This window comes from Meleagris gallopavo, chromosome 6 (assembly GCF_000146605.3).
Source record: "Meleagris gallopavo isolate NT-WF06-2002-E0010 breed Aviagen turkey brand Nicholas breeding stock chromosome 6, Turkey_5.1, whole genome shotgun sequence".
Classification (NCBI taxonomy): domain Eukaryota; kingdom Metazoa; phylum Chordata; class Aves; order Galliformes; family Phasianidae; genus Meleagris; species Meleagris gallopavo.
Genome location: NC_015016.2, coordinates 42339202 through 42357828, shown reverse-complemented (window position 1 = coordinate 42357828; position 18627 = coordinate 42339202). Strand labels below are relative to the sequence as shown.

Sequence of the window (18627 nt, the reverse complement as noted above, 5' to 3'; positions counted from 1 at the left end):
ATTCACACTGAAGCCTTTCCCATATGAAGTCCCAAGTCCACCATCATCCAGCCCATCCATCCAAACACTGAACCCTTCCTGACAATGACACTGTATCTTTTCTTTTAGGCAACCATGTGGAAATGGACTTATGGGCTTAAAAATGTTAGGAGGTAATGGATGTTTTAAGGGCTAAATTTTTGTCATAAGAGCGAATCCACACGCTGGGTGATTGCCGTGACGGCAGCGCCAACTCTGGAACGGAGCGCTTTCAACGCCGTAATGGCGGATCGCCCTCCCAGAGGAGCGCGCCGAATAACGGCTCGAGCCTCCGCAGCCCCCGACCGTTAGGCCGGGCCTGGCGGTTGCCTGGCAACTCGGCGGCGCCTCCTCCACGCCCCTCGTGGACCTGCTGCGGCCCAATAGCGGCTGCGGCGTCCGGCCCTGTCTCCTGGAGACGGGGTCACGGCGGCGACCACCGGAGCGGTGCGCGGGGGAGAGAGGGCAGGCCTTCCTGGCGCTCTGCGGCATTTTCCTTATCGAATAAGAAAAATAAAAGCCATCTTCCCGAGTCACTCCGTGTGTTGTGCTGGTTCTTCTCCTTCTCACTCTTTCTTTTCGGTGCGTGGCTCTGAGTTCCCCGTCGGGACACATCCACGCCCCCCCACGGCGGGGCGTGCGGCGCTCCGCCGGGTTCAGTTGATGGCGGCTTCCTTCTTGCGGTCACGGCCGTTATCGCCTCGCAGTCGTCGAGTAGCTGCCTGCCTTCCCTCTGCCGCCGGGCCCTCAGCTCCCAGGTGTGAGTGCAGGCGGCCCGCTGTGCCATATCCCCGTTCGGTACCTCGGCTGAAGGCCAGCCGGTGGGGACGACTGCTCTCTTCCTTATAGCCTCTCGCAGAGCTGCCGATTGAGACCTTATCTGCAGGTACAGCCTGTCATGAGGTAGCGGTGAAGGCTTTCCTGCCCCATGACCACCATGCATGCATTTGTCATTGACCCTGCTTCTGTCAGACAATTGGAAATATCTGTATGTCGCTCAGTGTGCTATGTGTTCATGTTTTTTGTTGCACGAGTGGCGATGGTTCCTTTCTTGTGACCATCATGAAAGTATCTTCCATCTGTGTAATATTTTGGTAATACGATGAGCTGCAGGTGTCAGGTTTGAAGGGTTTCTTGGGAAAGAAGGAATAAAAAGAAGGAGTAGTGGTCACTTGGGTGAACAATGGGATGACAATCTGCTGTTCTGGCACCTTTGTGAAGCAGAGGAAGATGTTACTTTTTCTGGTCTTTGTTCAAGCTCTCCAGAAGAACATAAGAGAGAGTTCAGTGACAGGAAAGAAGACCTACATCTGTTCCTGTCTTTGTGCCTTGTTTGGCAAACTGATCATTGCATAATTGCCCATCTGTTTTCACAGTTAACCGGAGGAAAAAGATGTTCCTTCTAAGGTTATGCTGGCTATACCTACCTCTTTGCTTACTGTGAGATAAAATCAAGTTAATTTACATTCGGTGTTTGTTGGTGTGTTTATTGGGGTGTAGGTGTACGTGTTGCAGGAGTGTTTCACAAAATGTTCTGTCTAAAATTTGGGAATTCTCTGGTCTCATTTGGTATTTAGTTTGACATTTGAGCTTTGTGTCTCAAGAAAATTAGTGAAATTGAGTTTGTGGCTTGTAATTAGTACTGATTAAGCAGCCTTCCTCTCTATCCTTGTTGCTGTACTATCCTCTGTTTTTTTCTGTAGCTGTCAGGTAACTATATTGAGAACTGGTCTTGCTGAAAGGAAAACAACAGTCCTTTACAAACGAAATGAAAGAAGTTGGTGTTAACATGAGAACAAGCAACTCCAAATGGCTGTGAAATATTTCAGTTGTTAGTTGGAAGAACTGGGCACTGAATGTGGAGTTGGTTTGGAGCTGGAAGAACTTACTATAAGGTGCTCGTTGTGTACTAGGTAGCAATATATTCTGGTTTTGGAACTTTTGTAATAAATGACAAAGGTTTAATTTGTTTCACTATATAAATTAAACCATATAAAATTATTGAGACAAAAAATGGTAGTTATAAGATAAACTAAAATTTTCTTGTGAAACTCTTTGACTCCCACAGTTGGCCAATGCACTTACACAGCTTTTTCATGGATTCTTTCCATCCATGAAAAAAAATTTCTAATGCTAACTCCTATAAGTGGTAAAGCTACATGCATCTTAATGTTGTTAGAAGTGCTAATCCCTGTGGGGTTCTTTTTGTTTCTTTTTCTGGTCATGCTGATTAGATCAGTTATTTATCAGGCTTAAATTACATGGTAAGAAAGTTGCAGGGGAAATCTGTCTGGTGTGCCCTTAAGCAGAAATGGCAATTTTACTTGGAAAGGCTTTCAGTTTAGAATAATTTCTCGTATCCAGCATTTTTTATGCAGAACTTAAAATTTTAAGTTTGGTAGCACGATTTTTATTTACAGGTAAAATATTTAGAATCTGTACTTACTGTCTTACCTATAACTTGTGGAATGTGTGAAGAGCTTTCCAAGTGGAAAATAGTTACCTATTCAAAATTTTGTTCACATTTCCCAAGGTGATCTTTGAAGTACTTACATCCTTCCAGCAAGATGAAACATAATTTCTATTTTTTAAGAATTGGGAGAGTAAGTGTGATACATTAATGATTTTTAAATTTGATTGCTTCTTCTCTCTCTCTTCTTTCTTTAAAGGTTTATCTGTCTAAGAAAATACTATGTTTCCAATTCCTTACCAGTAAAGCATCCTTAAGTATGGAGAACTTCATTCTTTATGAAGAGATAGGAAGAGGAAACAAGACCATTGTTTATAAAGGAAGAAGAAAGGGGACAATTAATTTTGTTGCCATTCTTTGCACTGATAAATGCAAAAGAGCTGAAATAACAAACTGGGTAAGTAAGACTTTTCCTGCTAAATTTGGGAAAAGATTAAACTTAAAAAAATTAAAAAAATCCTTGTAGCAGAAAGAAAAATGCTGAATACTTAAGCGTTTATTTCTATCATCAATTGGTGTTCGTGTTTAAATCATTTGCATAAACTCAGTTTTACAGGTTTACTGTTTCTATGATATGTCAAAGTACCTTTTATAAAAATAAGTGTTTGTGTAGTGGTTGACTTTATTTTTCTATCAGTTATGTAAATCCAGTCCTAGTAGTGCCTTCCAGTAAATAATAATTTCCTTCTTACTAAGAAGAAATTACTTTTTATGAAAGAACAGTATTTTAAGTCGATCAATTTTTGTTTGTGAAAGCTTGGCAAAGTTTTAAACATTTGCTTTCTGGATAAGAAAAGAAAACTGGTACAGTTAAACATTTCAAATATTTCATTTTTCCAGTTGATACATTTTGTTTAATATTCCCTCTCATTGTTTTAGTGATTCATAAATCTTCTCCACTCAAATCTTTTTTCCCTCCAAAGCGTATTCCTCTTAGAAAGTACCTCGCATATGGCTCTGACAGGATTCAGAGATTTCTGTAGACATGAGGTTACGAGGGTGTGGTAGAAATAGAGACTTTCAGGGACACTGAGTGATTGCTTTTCCCTGATAAGACCGAGGGGGGAAAGGTCTATTTCTCCTTATTATATTTACCATATCTTCTCACTATTGTGTTCTCACTGAAAAAGAAAGTAGATCTCCTAGTTTGACTCCAAATTCTCATTTACAGTCTGTTAGTAGAGAAGCAGAAGAGTTAAACAGTGCTTATAAATCAATAATATCTCTGTTTGATTGGTTGGGAAACTTTCTCATATTGCTGGAAAAAGTTCAGTAGGCCAAGGGCTAAGATGAAAGTTTTCTGTTCTCAACTTACATGTAAAATTAATTTGAATTGGAGATTAGTTTTTAACTATTTAGTGTACTGGATTAGGCACAGGAATGAATAAGTGATCTAGCATAAATCTGTGTTGTCTCCAGTCCTCCTTCAATCCATATATATAAAGATATTTTTCCCCATTAATAATGTTAAGAACTTTGTTTTAGGTTCGTCTGACTCATGAAATCAGACACAAGAACATAGTGACATTTCACGAATGGTACGAAACAAGCAACCATCTCTGGCTTGTAATGGAGTTATGCACAGGTAAAAAGCTCAGATGGACAAAAATAAATAAATAAATACAGTACAGATATTTGTAAGATTTTTTTAATAATAAATCTTTCTCACAAAAAATACATATTTCAGTCTTCGAGAAAAGTTAAATTAATAATCAGTTTGTACATATGTATGTATGCTTAAAAATGTTGGTTTTTAAAACATTTTTAGAAATCCACTGAACTCATATTTCTCTTCTATTTCACAATGTTTGTGAAGTACTAATTTAGGTGACATAATGTTAGCTTCTCATAGCTAGGGGAACTTAAAAACAAATTGTGAGCAATTGGAGTGTAGTTATCTAAAATTTATTTAAGGAAAGATTTAAGGTAAGACATTAATCTGGGAACACTGAGAACCCAAAACTTTATTAAGTAATTATTAGAGTTTTGGTAGGTTAACATCAATCTTTTAAAGAACACTTCTAATGCTTTCTCCAATTATGACTGTATGTTTTAAGCAGATGATAGTAAGCATGCTTTCCTCCATGTAGAAAGGAAAGGTGATTGTGCAAGTGAAACATTTTAGTGTTTTGATACATAGAGTTGTTTCATGGTAAGAGCCAATATTACAAACTGTATTTTTTTTTTTTTTCCCTACTTAGAATTATTGGAGAAGCTATAAGACCTGAAAAAATAATCAGGTCATTCTTTCAATTATTAGAATTAAAGCTAGTGGCTGATTTGGAGGCCTTGTCCTATTTGCCTAGTCTAACAAATTGACATGTATGTAATTTATTAGGCAGGCAGCCTATTGTTAAGAACAGTTAAAGCAATTTTTGTGTATTGTATCTTGCAGTATTGCAGCATGGGAATAAAGTTCTTAAAGACCCAAGAGTGCACTGACTAAGAAGTTTATCCTAACTAAAATTACATTAATTTCAAATGAAAGCTAGCAGTCTGGGATTGTGAAGAATTGTCAGAATCCCCAGTTCTGACCTAGGATAACACTGGATGTCCTACTGCTACAGGCCCTCCAAGAGCCATCTCTCCACAGTGTGAACAGTGGCAGTTAGCAAGCAACTTATGGAGCCCATCTCTCCCAGACATGGGTACTTGTCCTTGTTAGCCTGTGAATTGTTGGGTGGAGTTCATCTCTCCCAAGGGTGGATGCCTGGCTTTTTTAACAACCATGTGACCACTTCTCTTTTCTTTGAAACACTGTATGAGTTGGGTCTCTGCAGTCACTTGGCATAAAGCAGGACAGTAGAGGAATAAAATCTGCCTGAATGTTCTCTCACTGTGGTCATAGTTAATAAAGCTTCTGTCTGACCTGCCTCAAATTGTACTTGTGTCATTGTGCACTTGGAATGTTCTCCCACAGCAGTTAGCTTCAAGACATTCTTAGCAGCAAATGTACTTGTGAATAGGATGGGGGTTGAATTTCATATTAATTTTGTAGAGCCTTGAAAACTGTTTTTGATACTTGCCTCACAGTGGCAATGTAGCATACTTCTGTGTTGCTGATTTCATTATACATCTTTCCTGATATATCTATATAGCCATCTAAAATACATTATAAAAGTGTTAAAATGTTGGAAAATTCTTTACTAAGTCATACATTCTGAGGCTGGTTCTAAAGGTATGACTGATTTTTATAAACAACGTAAAAAGACTTAGAATAACTTTAAGATTCAAAATCATTGAGTAATTTGGAGAATAGTGTGAAAAACCTTTGCATTTCAGTATTCTATTAAATAAATCAGTGAGGGGGAAAAAAAAAGCTGAGGAAAATATTATGTGGTTTGGAATAAAATATTTATTATCCTTCTCCATGGACCCCGGGATCCTGGAATTTTACTATTTTTATTGTCTGTGAATTCAGTGGAAAATTCCACATCATTAGTTCTACTGCTTGTTCACAGACATCCATAGCCTGATCTTGGTATTGCTTAGTTTCATGCAGAAGGCATCTGAATAAACTCACTGGGTTACTAATGCATTGTGACAGCATGAGTTTCATGTTTTCCTTTCTGCTTCCTTTGTAAAATAAATCAATATGAAAAAGCTTTTAGAAGTCATGCACTCAATTTAATTGTAGTGAAAGTTTATATCACAATCTCAGAAGTAGGTTTTTCTTTTCTATACATTTTCATATTTTTAATGTGTATTGGTAATGATTTTTTACTTGTCAGTTTTGGAAGACTTTCATCATGTCATTGTGCATGTAAAGCAGATGCCATGCAAGTAATTCCTTTGCTGACCATGTGTACACGTATTTCAGGGGGTTCGCTAGAATCAGTTATTGCTCAAGATGAACATCTACCTGAAGATGTAGTGAGAGAATTTGGTGTAGATTTGATTACCGGTTTACACCACATTCATAACCTTGGGATTATCTTTTGTGAGCTGACACCTGGAAAGGTAACAAGGAGTATTATTTATAGTGGATATCACATATTACTTTGTACGCAATCAACATTTTATTCATATTGTTTTTGAGAGAATGACCTAATACTGGAAGCCAGTTGCGTAACAGTAATTCTGTTGTTGGTCTTGATTTGTAAGAGGTCAAGTTGCACTTCTGTCTGAGTCTTCTGTAGAACTTGTGCATTCATTGGTTTCTGTTATTTGTGGGTAAAAGAGCAGTAAATAGAAGTGAATATATAAGTAAAGCATAATGGAAATGCCTCTGTATTTTTCTGAAGAAGAATGTGCTTAAAAAAAAAAAAGTAAAACTTAAAGTACTCTTTTGAACACAGAATACAGAGTGCAAAAGTAAGATTCTCCCCTGCCCCTCTCCCAGCCTCCCCCCGGCCCATATCTAACTGTAACGAGTGATTTTTTTTTTTTTTTCCAGACAATTTTGGAGGGATTATAAAGATTGCAATTAGGAAATCACTGACTACATAGGAAAAACTTATCATTATCAAAATCATGCAGTTTTTTGTCCAGTATAAAATTACAAAAAAAAAATCACTTTTTTTTTGCCTAAAATGAATGAATGTTCCTTTTACTATCTTTCACTTTAAACACATTTTTACTTTAACTCTTATTTTTACTTTCTTTTCTACAGTAGCATATCCATCATCATTCATATCAGCTTAATCATGAGCAAATGAAAATGTGAATGGAACCATTAATGTTGTGTCGTCACCTTGTGTGATTTTTTTGCTTACAAGAAAAAAAGTGATTTGTTTTGACTTAAACCTCTCAATGCTTTTAGATATGATAGTGATCATCTCTATTTACTTAAATGATTAAATTATTGTCATTTAGTATATTTTGTATTGGAAATTAGTGCAGTCACTGGTGTTAATAGCTGCTATGCTGGATTATTTTATTCCTCTAGATTCTGCTGGAAGGGCCCGGCACTTTGAAGCTCAGTAACTTTTGCTTGGCTAAAGCAGATGGAGAAAACTTGGAAGAATTTTTCGCTTTAGTTGGATCTGAAGAAACAGGAGGAGATGTTGTTGAAAGCACTCCACAAAGACACCTGAAAAACAGACTTCGAGGTAGGATATTTTTACCAGCTAAAATTAAACTAAACGAATAGAATGAAAGTGGGAAAAAACTGTTGTTATGCATGACTTTTGAGAGAAGACTCAAAGAAGGTAGTTGATCAAAATTCTGATGTGGCTTACTAAATTCCTAGAATAATTCTGTTATATCAACATCTGTAAATGATGGCCTGTTTATGTGATATGCAAGTTTTCTTTGAGCAGATTTTATGTATTCTGCATATAGGGATTTTTTTTTTTTCCCAAGTAGGCTCAAAACAAAAATTTTGCTATTAAGGAAGATTGTTAAGAGGGATTGTAACACATGGGGAAACTTGCAAGTGAGAAAGAAGAAGAGAAACTGTTCAGAAATATATAGTCATAATTCTAAAGACAGTTTAAGCACTGGAAAAATGTACTTCTGTCATGGAATTTTGATAGATTAACAGTTGCTTACCTTTCTGTGCTGTTCTAAATAGACTTCATGTTATTTTTGGTTTGAAGCTTATATGCAGGCGACTGTAAAAATAATGTAGTATGTAAGATTTCCACATAACTGGATTATTTTGAGTTGCTTTTTGCAATTGGCATCCCATACCATCTAATATGCAAACTGCCTTTCTATCCTGAGCAAGTATCATATACGGATGTGATCTGAAACTGCTCGAAGTAGTTAGTGAATGGAAAATGCTAATTCTTCATTTGGGTTTGCTAAGGGGGCTTAAGCAATTCGCTTTTTAATGATAACTGATGTGGATTTAAAAAAAAAATCTGTGAAATACCTTTGGTCCTTGATACATTTCACATATTACTGATTAAGTATGAGTAGTAGAATTATAAAAATAAGAAAATCACTGAAGCTCCAGAAATGCTGAGTCTTAACTGGCTTTCCTAATTGACAAAATTATAGTTTTACTACTTATCATATATGAAAAAAGTATGTGCTGCAGATGGTCTCTCTATGATCTAGGGCTAATTTCCATTAAATTTATGTTAAATGTATGCACAGTTCAGTAAGTACTATACTGAATTGCTTCTACTTTGATTGGAGATTTTGTATCCATTTAACAATAGTTTAGAGAATGGCTTTTGTGTTTCTTGACAGAAGATTTTCCATACTTTTTGCTTCAAGTGGTCTGTGTAATTTCCAGTATGATGATTAGTTGTTTCAGTACCATTTACATAAGAAAAATTGTTTATTTTTGAAGCATGAAAAAGCTGTTACTGTGTTTAATTTCTGCAGAAAAATCCACACAAATCCAACGGGCTACAGCTGCTGTGCTACATTTTCATCAAATAAGAAAGCTTTAGAATTTTGGTTTTACTTTTCAGAATCTTTCAATAGTTTGTGTCTTGGAGCATCTCAGAGACCTCTGTTTCCCTGATAATGAGGAATCATAGCAGTTGCTGTCATCTGGAACAATGGAAATCTTGGCAATGTGTTATGGGAACAAAGAAAGCTTTCTTTGTACTGTCTCCTGCAGATAGCACCTACTGCAATTATGAAGGCCAAGAACAGGATGTGTATTTTTTTTTTTTTCTAGAAAGAAATGTAAATGTAGAATGTCTCTTTCCTGTTACCTTTAGATCAGCTTTTTTTTTATATGTATGTTTAATAACGTGTTGTCACTTGAAATAAATAAAATGGATAGCAAAATCCAAAATAAGCTTCTTAAAGGATTATGGAATATACATTTTTGCTGAGATTCTGTAATTTTTAGGGAGATTTTGGAGAAACTAGTAGTATTTAGAATAGGCATAATTAGATCAGTGATCTAATTTATGGACCTTGTTTATTCTAACAGTTTTCTAATTTCATGAGAGTTAATGTCTTAGGATAGCTCTCTTTTTAATAAATGTAAAACCTGATGTAACCTAATAATTTTTCTTAATCACATGAGATTTATATTGGTTTAACATAACTCAGTTGGCTTGGCTGTGGAAGCTGTCAAGATAAATTAAGAAAAAACTTCTTACATTAATCATGTTAGAGAAATATAAGTACAAACCAAGTTGATTAATGAAAGAGAAGTAAACAAGAAAATGGCTTCTGCAATCTTACATAATTCAATAAAAGTTAAGGAGGAAAATATTCTTTTCAAATTACATTTGGTATCTCATGTTTCATACCTCTAAGTGAAGATTCTTTCTGCACTTCAGTGAGTTAGAGGTTAAGTTTTAGGTGTTCTACAGGACTGATGTTCAATCGAGTGTATTTGTATGGTATTTTGTAGGCTCTCCATTCTACACAGCTCCAGAAGTAATAAAGGGAGAAGACTTCTCCAAGTCCAGTGATCTGTGGTCATTAGGATGTTTACTTTATGAAATGTTCTCAGGTTGTAAGTTTGTGTATTTCTTTAATATCCGTGATAATGAAAACCTACTTTGTGATCCCAATTTAAATTCTTGTTTAGTTTTTAAGGAAGTTGAGACAGATATATTTAAGAGAGGTAATAAAAATTTCTTGAAGAATACATTAAATATGCTTAAGAAAAACAACTTGTCAAGCAATCAACTGAAGTAATACTGCTAAATTGTACCTCTGACTGAATTCCAAATGCAATGATATTAACCAACCTGAATCCCTCAAATACTGTGATTTGAAACTGTAGCAATACTTGTTTTTGGACAATATCATGTTTTTAATCTCTTCAGTATTAAACTCTGGATGCATTAATTTGACTTCTGAGGGAGAAAAATTTAACTAGTCTAACACTAGTCATTGGCTTTCCTGCAGATGAAGTTAGCATTGCCTGCAGCTGGAAGGAAATTTTCAGTGCATAAGAATTACAGTGCAGTATTCTGTAGTCTCAGACAATACACAGATCTGTTGGATCAGTATACTCTGCTCTTACCTTCTCTGGCTGCTACGTCATTATTGATTCTTTCAGAGCATTCATGATGGCCTACCTCAAGCTGTCTTTAGAACATGTTCTGTCCTTGCTCTCTTTGGCTGTTCGTGGTAGAAGAATATAATCCAAGGATTTATTTTTAAGTGAACCTTTAAATTCAAATCAAGGATGTTTATTGCTTTGAGTATTTCCTTAGGAAAATGAGCTCATTATATATAATTGCACCTGACAGCCATTTTGAAATTTGCATAACTGAAAAAATAAACTTCCATTTATTTTAGGAAGGCCACCATTCTTCTCAGAGAACTTTTCAGAATTAATTGAAAAGATTTTATATGAAGATCCGCTGCCACCTAGGCCCGAGGGTAACGTTCTTCTCTTGTTAAATGTGTCAAATTGAATCAATAGTTACAAAGTTTTGCTTTGCAGTGTTTATTCTGAGGCTGATTACAGGAATTGTTTTGCTGTCCAAAGCGAATGTTACCATTGCTGTCCCTTTGCTATGAACATCTCCCATTAGTGATAAATGCTTATATTTCTGTTGATAAAACAGGTGTATCATTTAGTGTTAAGGATTAAAAATACATTCTGAGATGGAATTTTTGAACTTTGTCATTCAAGGCATCACTGGTATTCATGGAAACACTTTGTTAGTTTCTAATTTCAGTTCAAAGTGATACAGCAGAAAGGTGACCTATTGAGTTAAAACTATTACTTGTTTCAATTGTAAGGGAAATTTTATTTTTGAAGCAAATAGATCGATTGTGTTGCATGATTTTGAGCTCTCAGAAGTAGTCTTTCTCAGTTAACTGAGAATTCTGAAAACCTCTTGTGTAACAGGATGCAATAATAGTCCTCTTAAAACTACCACAGCTAAAGTAAATTTCAATTAGCACAATTTTCAACTCTACTTTATTTTCATCTAATAGTTATATGATAATGGGAAGGTTCATATTTTTATATGAAATATAAAAAATATGAATTTATGAATATATAAGAATATAATAATAGATGTATATTAATTTTTAAATTAGCTTGACCAAGTATTGATTTTTGTCATCTCTTTGAAGATCATTTTAATACAAAGATTTTATATTTAGTATTTTTTATGATTTTTCAGATGAAATTGGTGTTAAATAAAACTGCTTTGATGTCATCTTCAGATAATGATTTGATTTACTTTGTCACAGTTGATTCTGTTATCCAGTTCTCATCTTTTTAAGTCCTTCTATTTTCAGGTTCTGCTTTTCAGAAACCTTCTGCAGAGTTCATTAGCTTACTTGATGGATTGCTTCAAAAGGATCCTCAGAAGAGGTAAACTGTTTGTTTGCATTGCCTTTTTCATATCTGGAAAAAAATAATAACTATGATACTATCTGGTGACAATGAAAAAATAATTTTCTCCTTCATAAAAGAAGAAATAGTGCATTTTCTCATGCAAAACTTTATTTAATCAAAATATTAATTCTGTATGGTTTTCTACTTTTCTGTGTGGTGTTAAATAGGTGACTGTTTAACAGGATGTTAGCTTTTCAAATTGGATGGCTTTGGTTTTCCAGAGCAATGGGCATGTCTGTTTTATAAGACTTTAATTTATAGATGTTACACTTATATTTTTTGTATAACATAATTATTTATAGAGTAATGTAAATATTGGGACTGGCTAAACTGTGTACTTAATCTTTAATCTCACCTCTCTGTGTTGTGTGAATGATCCATTTCAATTTTAGGCAGAAATTTCCTCTAGAAGATAACTTACTTGTTCACCACATACCAACTAAGAACAGTAATAGTTGCTTCATAGTATCACTGGATTCAGAACCTAGCCTAATATGCTTTTGTAGCTGTACTTTGCCACTGCTTTTTCAGTTCTCTATTGCTTCTCAAAAGGCTCAATTGGACAGACATATTGCAACATCCATTCTGGAAAGACTCTCTTAGCCTTTGTGACGGTGATTCTTCAGACAGCCAGGGCTCAAGGTACTGAATGTTCTAGCAGATGTCCTCTGTAGAACATATGAACAAATAAATAAATAAATATTACAGATTTAAAATATTTTTCTGTAATTATTTCTGTCTTTGAATTTTGCTTAGGATTTTAATTTTGTTAAATAATTGCTGAGTTAAGCTTTACACAATCCAGTGAGCAGTTTGGGGTGCTTAGGAATTACAGTATCCTGTCAGTGTAAGAGTATCTGTTTGCTTTCTGGAGACTCCTTTCTTCTAGCTACAGAATGCTATTTTTTTGTTTATATAACAACGATGAACAGTAATTTGACTTACAATACTGTCCTTCAAAAGCTTTATTAGCTCCTTATACATGAGTCAATTTCATCTTTATTTAAATTTGTTTTTATGCATTAACATCAAGTCATCAAAAAACCTATCTGCACATCATCTTAGGTTTTTTTAGCCTTGTGAGTGTAGTTGACCCATATTCTTTGTTTATAGCATAAAGCATTAATCTAATGTTTTTATATTTAAATGTGAAATACTCTGCATTCCTATATAGGCAGAAATACCCAGCCCTTTTGTGAAAATAGGCTCTATTCACTGAATATTTAGGCTTCTTCAAAATATCTGTTAATCTTGCTGTTTTTAATTTCTCAATTTCCATTTAGAGTTGTTTGTTTTTAAACAATCTGTTGTTCTAGATATTTGAATGCTATTTCAGGTTCCATTCAGGGAACAAGTATGGAAATAGCTTTATTTTAGAATGCCACATGCTTCTGTGTTTTATCTATTTTTACATTCCATCTCATGTTGTTGAAATACCTATTTCTGGTACCAGTGCTGCGGTATTTTTTGTTACTAATGTCTCTTCTAGTTTAATATGCTGCTCCTTCTCTTTTAATTTTATTACTACTTTTACCACCAGGGCAAATAATTGAGATTGTGAGTTTATATCTCAAAAAATCAGAATTTATTCAAAATATCAGCGAGACTTAGATCCACCTTTACCATATTGTATGTCTGAGCAATTCTCAGAGACTCAGAATAGTAATTACCCACAAAATATTGGACTTCTTGACTCACTTTATTTCTGTGAGTCTTCTAATGATTCTGAAATATTCACTAAGGCAGTAATTGGCACACATAAAGAACCAAGGACATGGTCTTGACATACAAAAGAAGATCTGTACTTCTTCCTTTCAAAATGTGAGCTCCACAGGGAAGGTTTATTTGAATCAGTTCCAGGTGAACAGTACGGGGAAATACAGAAGCAAAAGTGAGAAATTTGCTATTAAGGAAAAAAAAAGTTTTTATTGATCTTAATGCTTGATACAGGCTTTGATATTGAAAGTATATTGGTTGTGAATTTTTTCTCTGAAGATTGAGCAATCTCTGAAACTTACAAAATTACCCTTGTGTATTCCAGGGTGTAAATTTATTCCAAGTTTCTTCAATGCCAGTTGTACTAAGGGAGCTAGAGAGTTCTTTAATATTCTCCAACTTGCTTGCTCAGAAACAATTTTTCATCATTGCCATTACCAATATAAAAGTACTTGTAGCTCATATTGCAATAGGAGGATGATCAATGAGAATGACAGCTAAATTGCACGTTAATAGTTGCAATAAGTAATAGATCTGATCAATCTGATTTCTTTTAAATCTTTTTAATTAATATTTCTTATTAAACAGCAATGAAGATTTGGAGTCATGGAATACCAAGGGGTCAGAAGATGCTTGTAAAAACCTGTCATCTTCAAGAGCAGATAATAAGCTACCATGCAATTCTTTCAAAATAGGTAATATTCATTTTGTTATTTTGAATTATTTTGTTGGTCTCACCAACATGCTTCTTCCTTGTGTTTTGTTTATTTGAACATTTAGATTCAAGTTTATGCTCTTTTTTCAGTAGAAAATCTGACTGAATTGCGCCCCAAAAATGCAGTTGGTGGATCAAATGAATCCATATTTCTTCTCAGGTATGAAAATCAAAACAACAGTCAGAAAACCCTTGAAAGCCCCCCACTTCCCCCCCAATCTCTTAAGACTTCTTATTCTATTTGTAATATTTTGTAAGTATTTACTTTTGAATTTTCTAACAGTTAAGACATACTTGAAATGCAGTTAAAACAATGTGTGCAGTTAAAGCAATGCTTTTTTGGCTTTATGAAACTGATTTTGATAGGACTTCTGATTTCTTAACTGTTTGCCGAAACATAAGACTCTGCTTAGATCTTCTTTTGATATATGAGAATATGCTTTCAATATGATTACTTTAGCTATAAAAGAAGTGTACAGCTTGAAATGCACTAATAGATTCTGCCTGCTGCCTTTCATCACAAGCTATTGGTATTACTAAGTACTGCACTAGATATTGCTTGAATGATTTAATTTCTTAAAGCTGAAGTTCTAAAGGATCAAAGTGGAGGGGAATTGCTGGCCTGTCATTTGGCACCAAAATTTACTTAACTACCAATGTAGTTAATCACCTTTTCACAGCAGTAACTTCTCTGTGTGCAAAGGGAATAGATCTCACTCATTTCAGCTAGTTCAATTCAATGTATCCTTGTCTTGCTTTAAATTGAGACACAAGCTGAGAACTGGAGAAGCGAGAGATTTATTTTTTTTCTCAAGCTCATGTAGATGCAAATTAGGTTTGGAAAAAAATATATTTTTTATCTCATACATGCATTTATATGGATATCTGTTTATATGTATATGCTATATGTATGTGTGTTTATATCTGTCTAATATTTGTATTTTTTAGTTTAGTTGCTGTTTCTTACCAGATTGCAAATCCAAATTACTTTTTGGAAGTCAAGAAAACACTTCTATTTTATGTTGTTGATAGAATCAGTGTTTCTTGACCTGCTAGTTTTAATGGTTCTGAAGTTAGTTTTAAACACTTTGATATGAATTAAGGTATGCTATCAAACAGATTAGTTTACTAGCAGCTGTATTAAAATCGCAAATGTAAGTGTTCTGGTCTTACTTTTCTTTGGTTTCTACTTGTAAAACAGTTAAAAAAAAAATAAGAAAAGTAATCCCACTTCACATTCATTTATAAAAATGAAGCTGTTTTTTATTCCCATTATCTTACAAAGATTTGGTAGTCAGAAGAAAGTAATAAAATTTACTACTATTTTTGTCAAGTTAATTCTGTTGGCATTTTGTTACAAAGAAATGTGCTAGCCATGTTTTAGCATCCATTCCAGAGGCCTGAGTGGACAAGAAAACAATCAAACTACATTTATTTAACAAACAAACAAACCCAGGAAGTTTCTTATTTCTAACTGATAGATGAATTCTAACTTTGTCAGGAGTGCTTAAAGACAGGAAGATCATCTTATGTTGCTGGGGACAATATAACATTTTTGTCTGCCAGCCTTCAAATTTTACTGTGAGGCCTGAATGTGAAAATAAATAAAAACCCCAAACCAACAAATAAAACTCCACAAAAGTGGCCTGCAGAGAGACTTAATCTGTATTCTGTTTCTTTTGAAGTTCTCGTCCTACTCCTAGAACCAGCACTGCAGTACAAATAACCGATGTTACTGTTGCTCCAATCCAAAATTCTCCACAAAAGGATTCAAGCATTACAAGAGTAAGTAGAAAAATAAATATTAAGAGGCAGTGATATAATCATAGCCAAGATCTTAGCCTGGAGACTACAACAAAGACAGTTTTTTTTCTCATCCTGTAATTATAACAGAAAAGTAGTTCTTCCAGTAGTAATTCCTTTAGTGTGTAAAAATATTGAAGGAAAAAAAAAAGTAAAAGTAAATGTTTGCAAAACTTCCAGCATAGGAGTCAAATAAGATGTTTTGTCTCCCTTTAATTCAATGCATAAAAGAGAGAGGGACTATCTTATTATTATTATTATTATTATTTAATCCATCTACATTTTAAACTTGTTGCAAGGTTTTTTGTTTTTTATTTTTTTAGAGTTTTGTCTTTCTACCTGCATAGATGTTTTTCATAATTTTTAATTGCAAAATCTAGGCCCTATCAATAACTACACAATTAAAAAGCAGTTTAGAATATATTAGTTACGTGAGAGCAAATTCTGTGGCATAAGATTTAAGTGAAATATTATGGGAGTAAGCATAAACCTTTTTCTTTTGTGCAGAACGGTGTTTCAGAAAACTTTGTTCTTGTTCTAGGCTAAAAATGTATGCTCGAGTCAGCAGGATATGGAGTCAGCATTGAAAGAGCTCATTTACACTGAATCTGATCTTATCATAACACCAATCATTGACAATCCAAAGGTATAGCAAAATAAAACATAAGATTCAGGAACTTGTGGGTGAGGCTAGTTTTGCAGATAACTCTTTAAATTAGGGTGAAACTCATTTCCTGTGTTTTATAATTCAAATTTTAAAGCAGTTCCACCCAGTCATCTGGCAAGCTCTCATACAAGTTTTTGGCTGTCTTTTATAGTCCTATTGTATTGCTATAATTTGGAGAATAGAGTTATTTTGGGGTTGTAAAGTAATGTTAAATAATGTCTTATAATAAATAGAATAAACAGAAGCTATTAAATTCTGTGTTCAGTGGTTTTGTAGATCTGTTTTCTGATAGTTTGCTTTAATATATATTACTTAAATGAAAACAAAGCTGAGTGTGTTTTGGTATAAAGAAAACAAAGCTGTCCATGAAGCCATGTAGTTCAGGTGTTAAACTCTTCCAAAGCAACTTATGTCATTCTCTAAGTTTTAGACATAATATTTCTAAAAGGTATGAACTTGTTTTCTCTGGAAAGGAAGGCCTGAAGTTGTAAGAAGCACAGAATGGCTTGGGTTGGATGGGGCCTCACAGATCATCTAGTCCCAATCCCCCTGCCATGGGCAGAGTTACCTAGCACTGGGTCGTGCCACCCAGGAACCCACCCAGCCTGGCCTTGAACTCCTCCAAGGATGAGGCATCCACAACTTCTCTGGGCAGCTTGTGGCAGTGCCTCACCACGCTCTGAAGAATTTCTTCCTCAACCTAAACTTCCCTTTGTTCGGTTTAAATCCATTCTCCCTTGTCCTACCACCAGCTATGTATGTAAAAAGTCGATCCTCCTCCTGCCTGTAAGATCCTTTCCAGTACTGAAAAATGCCTCAGGAGTAAGCACTGATTTGTACAGCCATCCTGTACTATTGTTGTGTCTTTGTTTTCATGTTTAATGCATTCAGAAATGCATTAAAACTAGTTGTGATGTTGTTTATTTCTCCAGATAATGAAGCAAGTGCCAGTTAGATTTGACTCAAAAGCTTTACATGTACCAGCATATTCAGGTATGGCTCTGCTGACATAGAAACATTTATTCTGTGTATGGTAGTGTAACTGTTGCAAGATTGTAAATCTTTAAATCTGTAAATTTGTAAATCAGCTGAGGTGAGGGGAGAATTCAAAACTGTTTTTCCTGAAGTTGCAAAAGTTGTGTTCTTAACTAGACCAAAAATGAGTAGAATTTTCAAGTGCTGACAGCTACATATATATACCCTTTCTTCTGCCCTCTTATAAGCCATACTTAAAAGCTTTAAAAAATAAGACAGCCAACACTTTCTTAGCATGGAAAAACAGCAGATTTTTTTATTTTATTTTATTTTGGTAAAATACTGAGGTATTCAACCAGATTAAGATTTGACAAAGTTAAGGAAGCGAAATAAAACAGGATGTTGGAAAGTGTAGTGTTGATGAGCTATCATACTTGATAGCCTGGCAGTCCTGTGTATAATTGTAAAATGTTCCCAATGGACAGTGTAGATTTGTGGATACTTTTTTGTTTTCTTGTGTTTTTAACTTCAGGCAAGTCTATTATTTCTGGAAACTATTTCCTCTGATCTATTTAGGGTAGTATTGTTTGGCTTTAGAGTGCTTGAAGAGGAATGTTGGGCAAGTCCTTACTCCTAGAATTCAGATAGCACCTCTACCAAAACAAAGTTCCTTGTTTTTTTCTTTCAGTAACAAACTGACTCTCCATACTTGAAAGGAATTTGATAGTTGGAGAATAGAACCTCCCCTAAACAAGATTGTAGTAACAAAAAAACATTCTGAATTTGGCAAAAATGGCCATGTTTAAATACCTGAGCAAGTTTCATTTAGTTTAGTGTTCAAGCATCTAAACTATCAGTCTGATATTCTGATGTGTTTAGTTGTTATTGTTTATATTTATTTAATAAGGGACTGGTGTTGTGTTTTTTTTTTTTTTGTGGTTGTAAATATTCTATAATAATAGCTTTTTTTTTTCTGATTTGCTTTTTTAAGATAATGAATTTGGTGCTGCTTATCGACACTTTTCCGTTACCATAAA

At 34.6% G+C, this 18627-nt stretch overlaps 1 protein-coding gene across 4 annotated transcripts in view; it reads left to right on the top strand.

The window, feature by feature from the left end:
* Positions 1-625: 625 nt before the first annotated feature.
* ULK4 (unc-51 like kinase 4) overlaps positions 626-18627 on the top strand; it is a 220426-nt gene continuing 202424 nt past the window's right edge. Inside the window, exons 1-14 of one of the 4 annotated variants that reach the window (XM_010712967.3) lie at positions 626-776; positions 2688-2885; positions 3974-4073; positions 6309-6448; positions 7377-7539; positions 9759-9860; positions 10658-10741; positions 11615-11690; positions 12267-12356; positions 14019-14125; positions 14236-14305; positions 15831-15930; positions 16490-16594; positions 17548-17608. In XM_010712967.3, coding sequence (XP_010711269.2) covers positions 2748-2885; positions 3974-4073; positions 6309-6448; positions 7377-7539; positions 9759-9860; positions 10658-10741; positions 11615-11690; positions 12267-12356; positions 14019-14125; positions 14236-14305; positions 15831-15930; positions 16490-16594; positions 17548-17608 — 1336 coding nt within the window. In that variant the 5' untranslated portion in view covers positions 626-776; positions 2688-2747. Of the gene's footprint in view, positions 905-2687; positions 2886-3973; positions 4074-6308; positions 6449-7376; positions 7540-9758; positions 9861-10657; positions 10742-11614; positions 11691-12266; positions 12357-14018; positions 14126-14235; positions 14306-15830; positions 15931-16489; positions 16595-17547; positions 17609-18627 lie in introns of all 4 variants that reach the window. The other 3 variants (XM_031553968.1, XM_031553967.1, XM_019616587.2) reach the window with 3 other exon arrangements.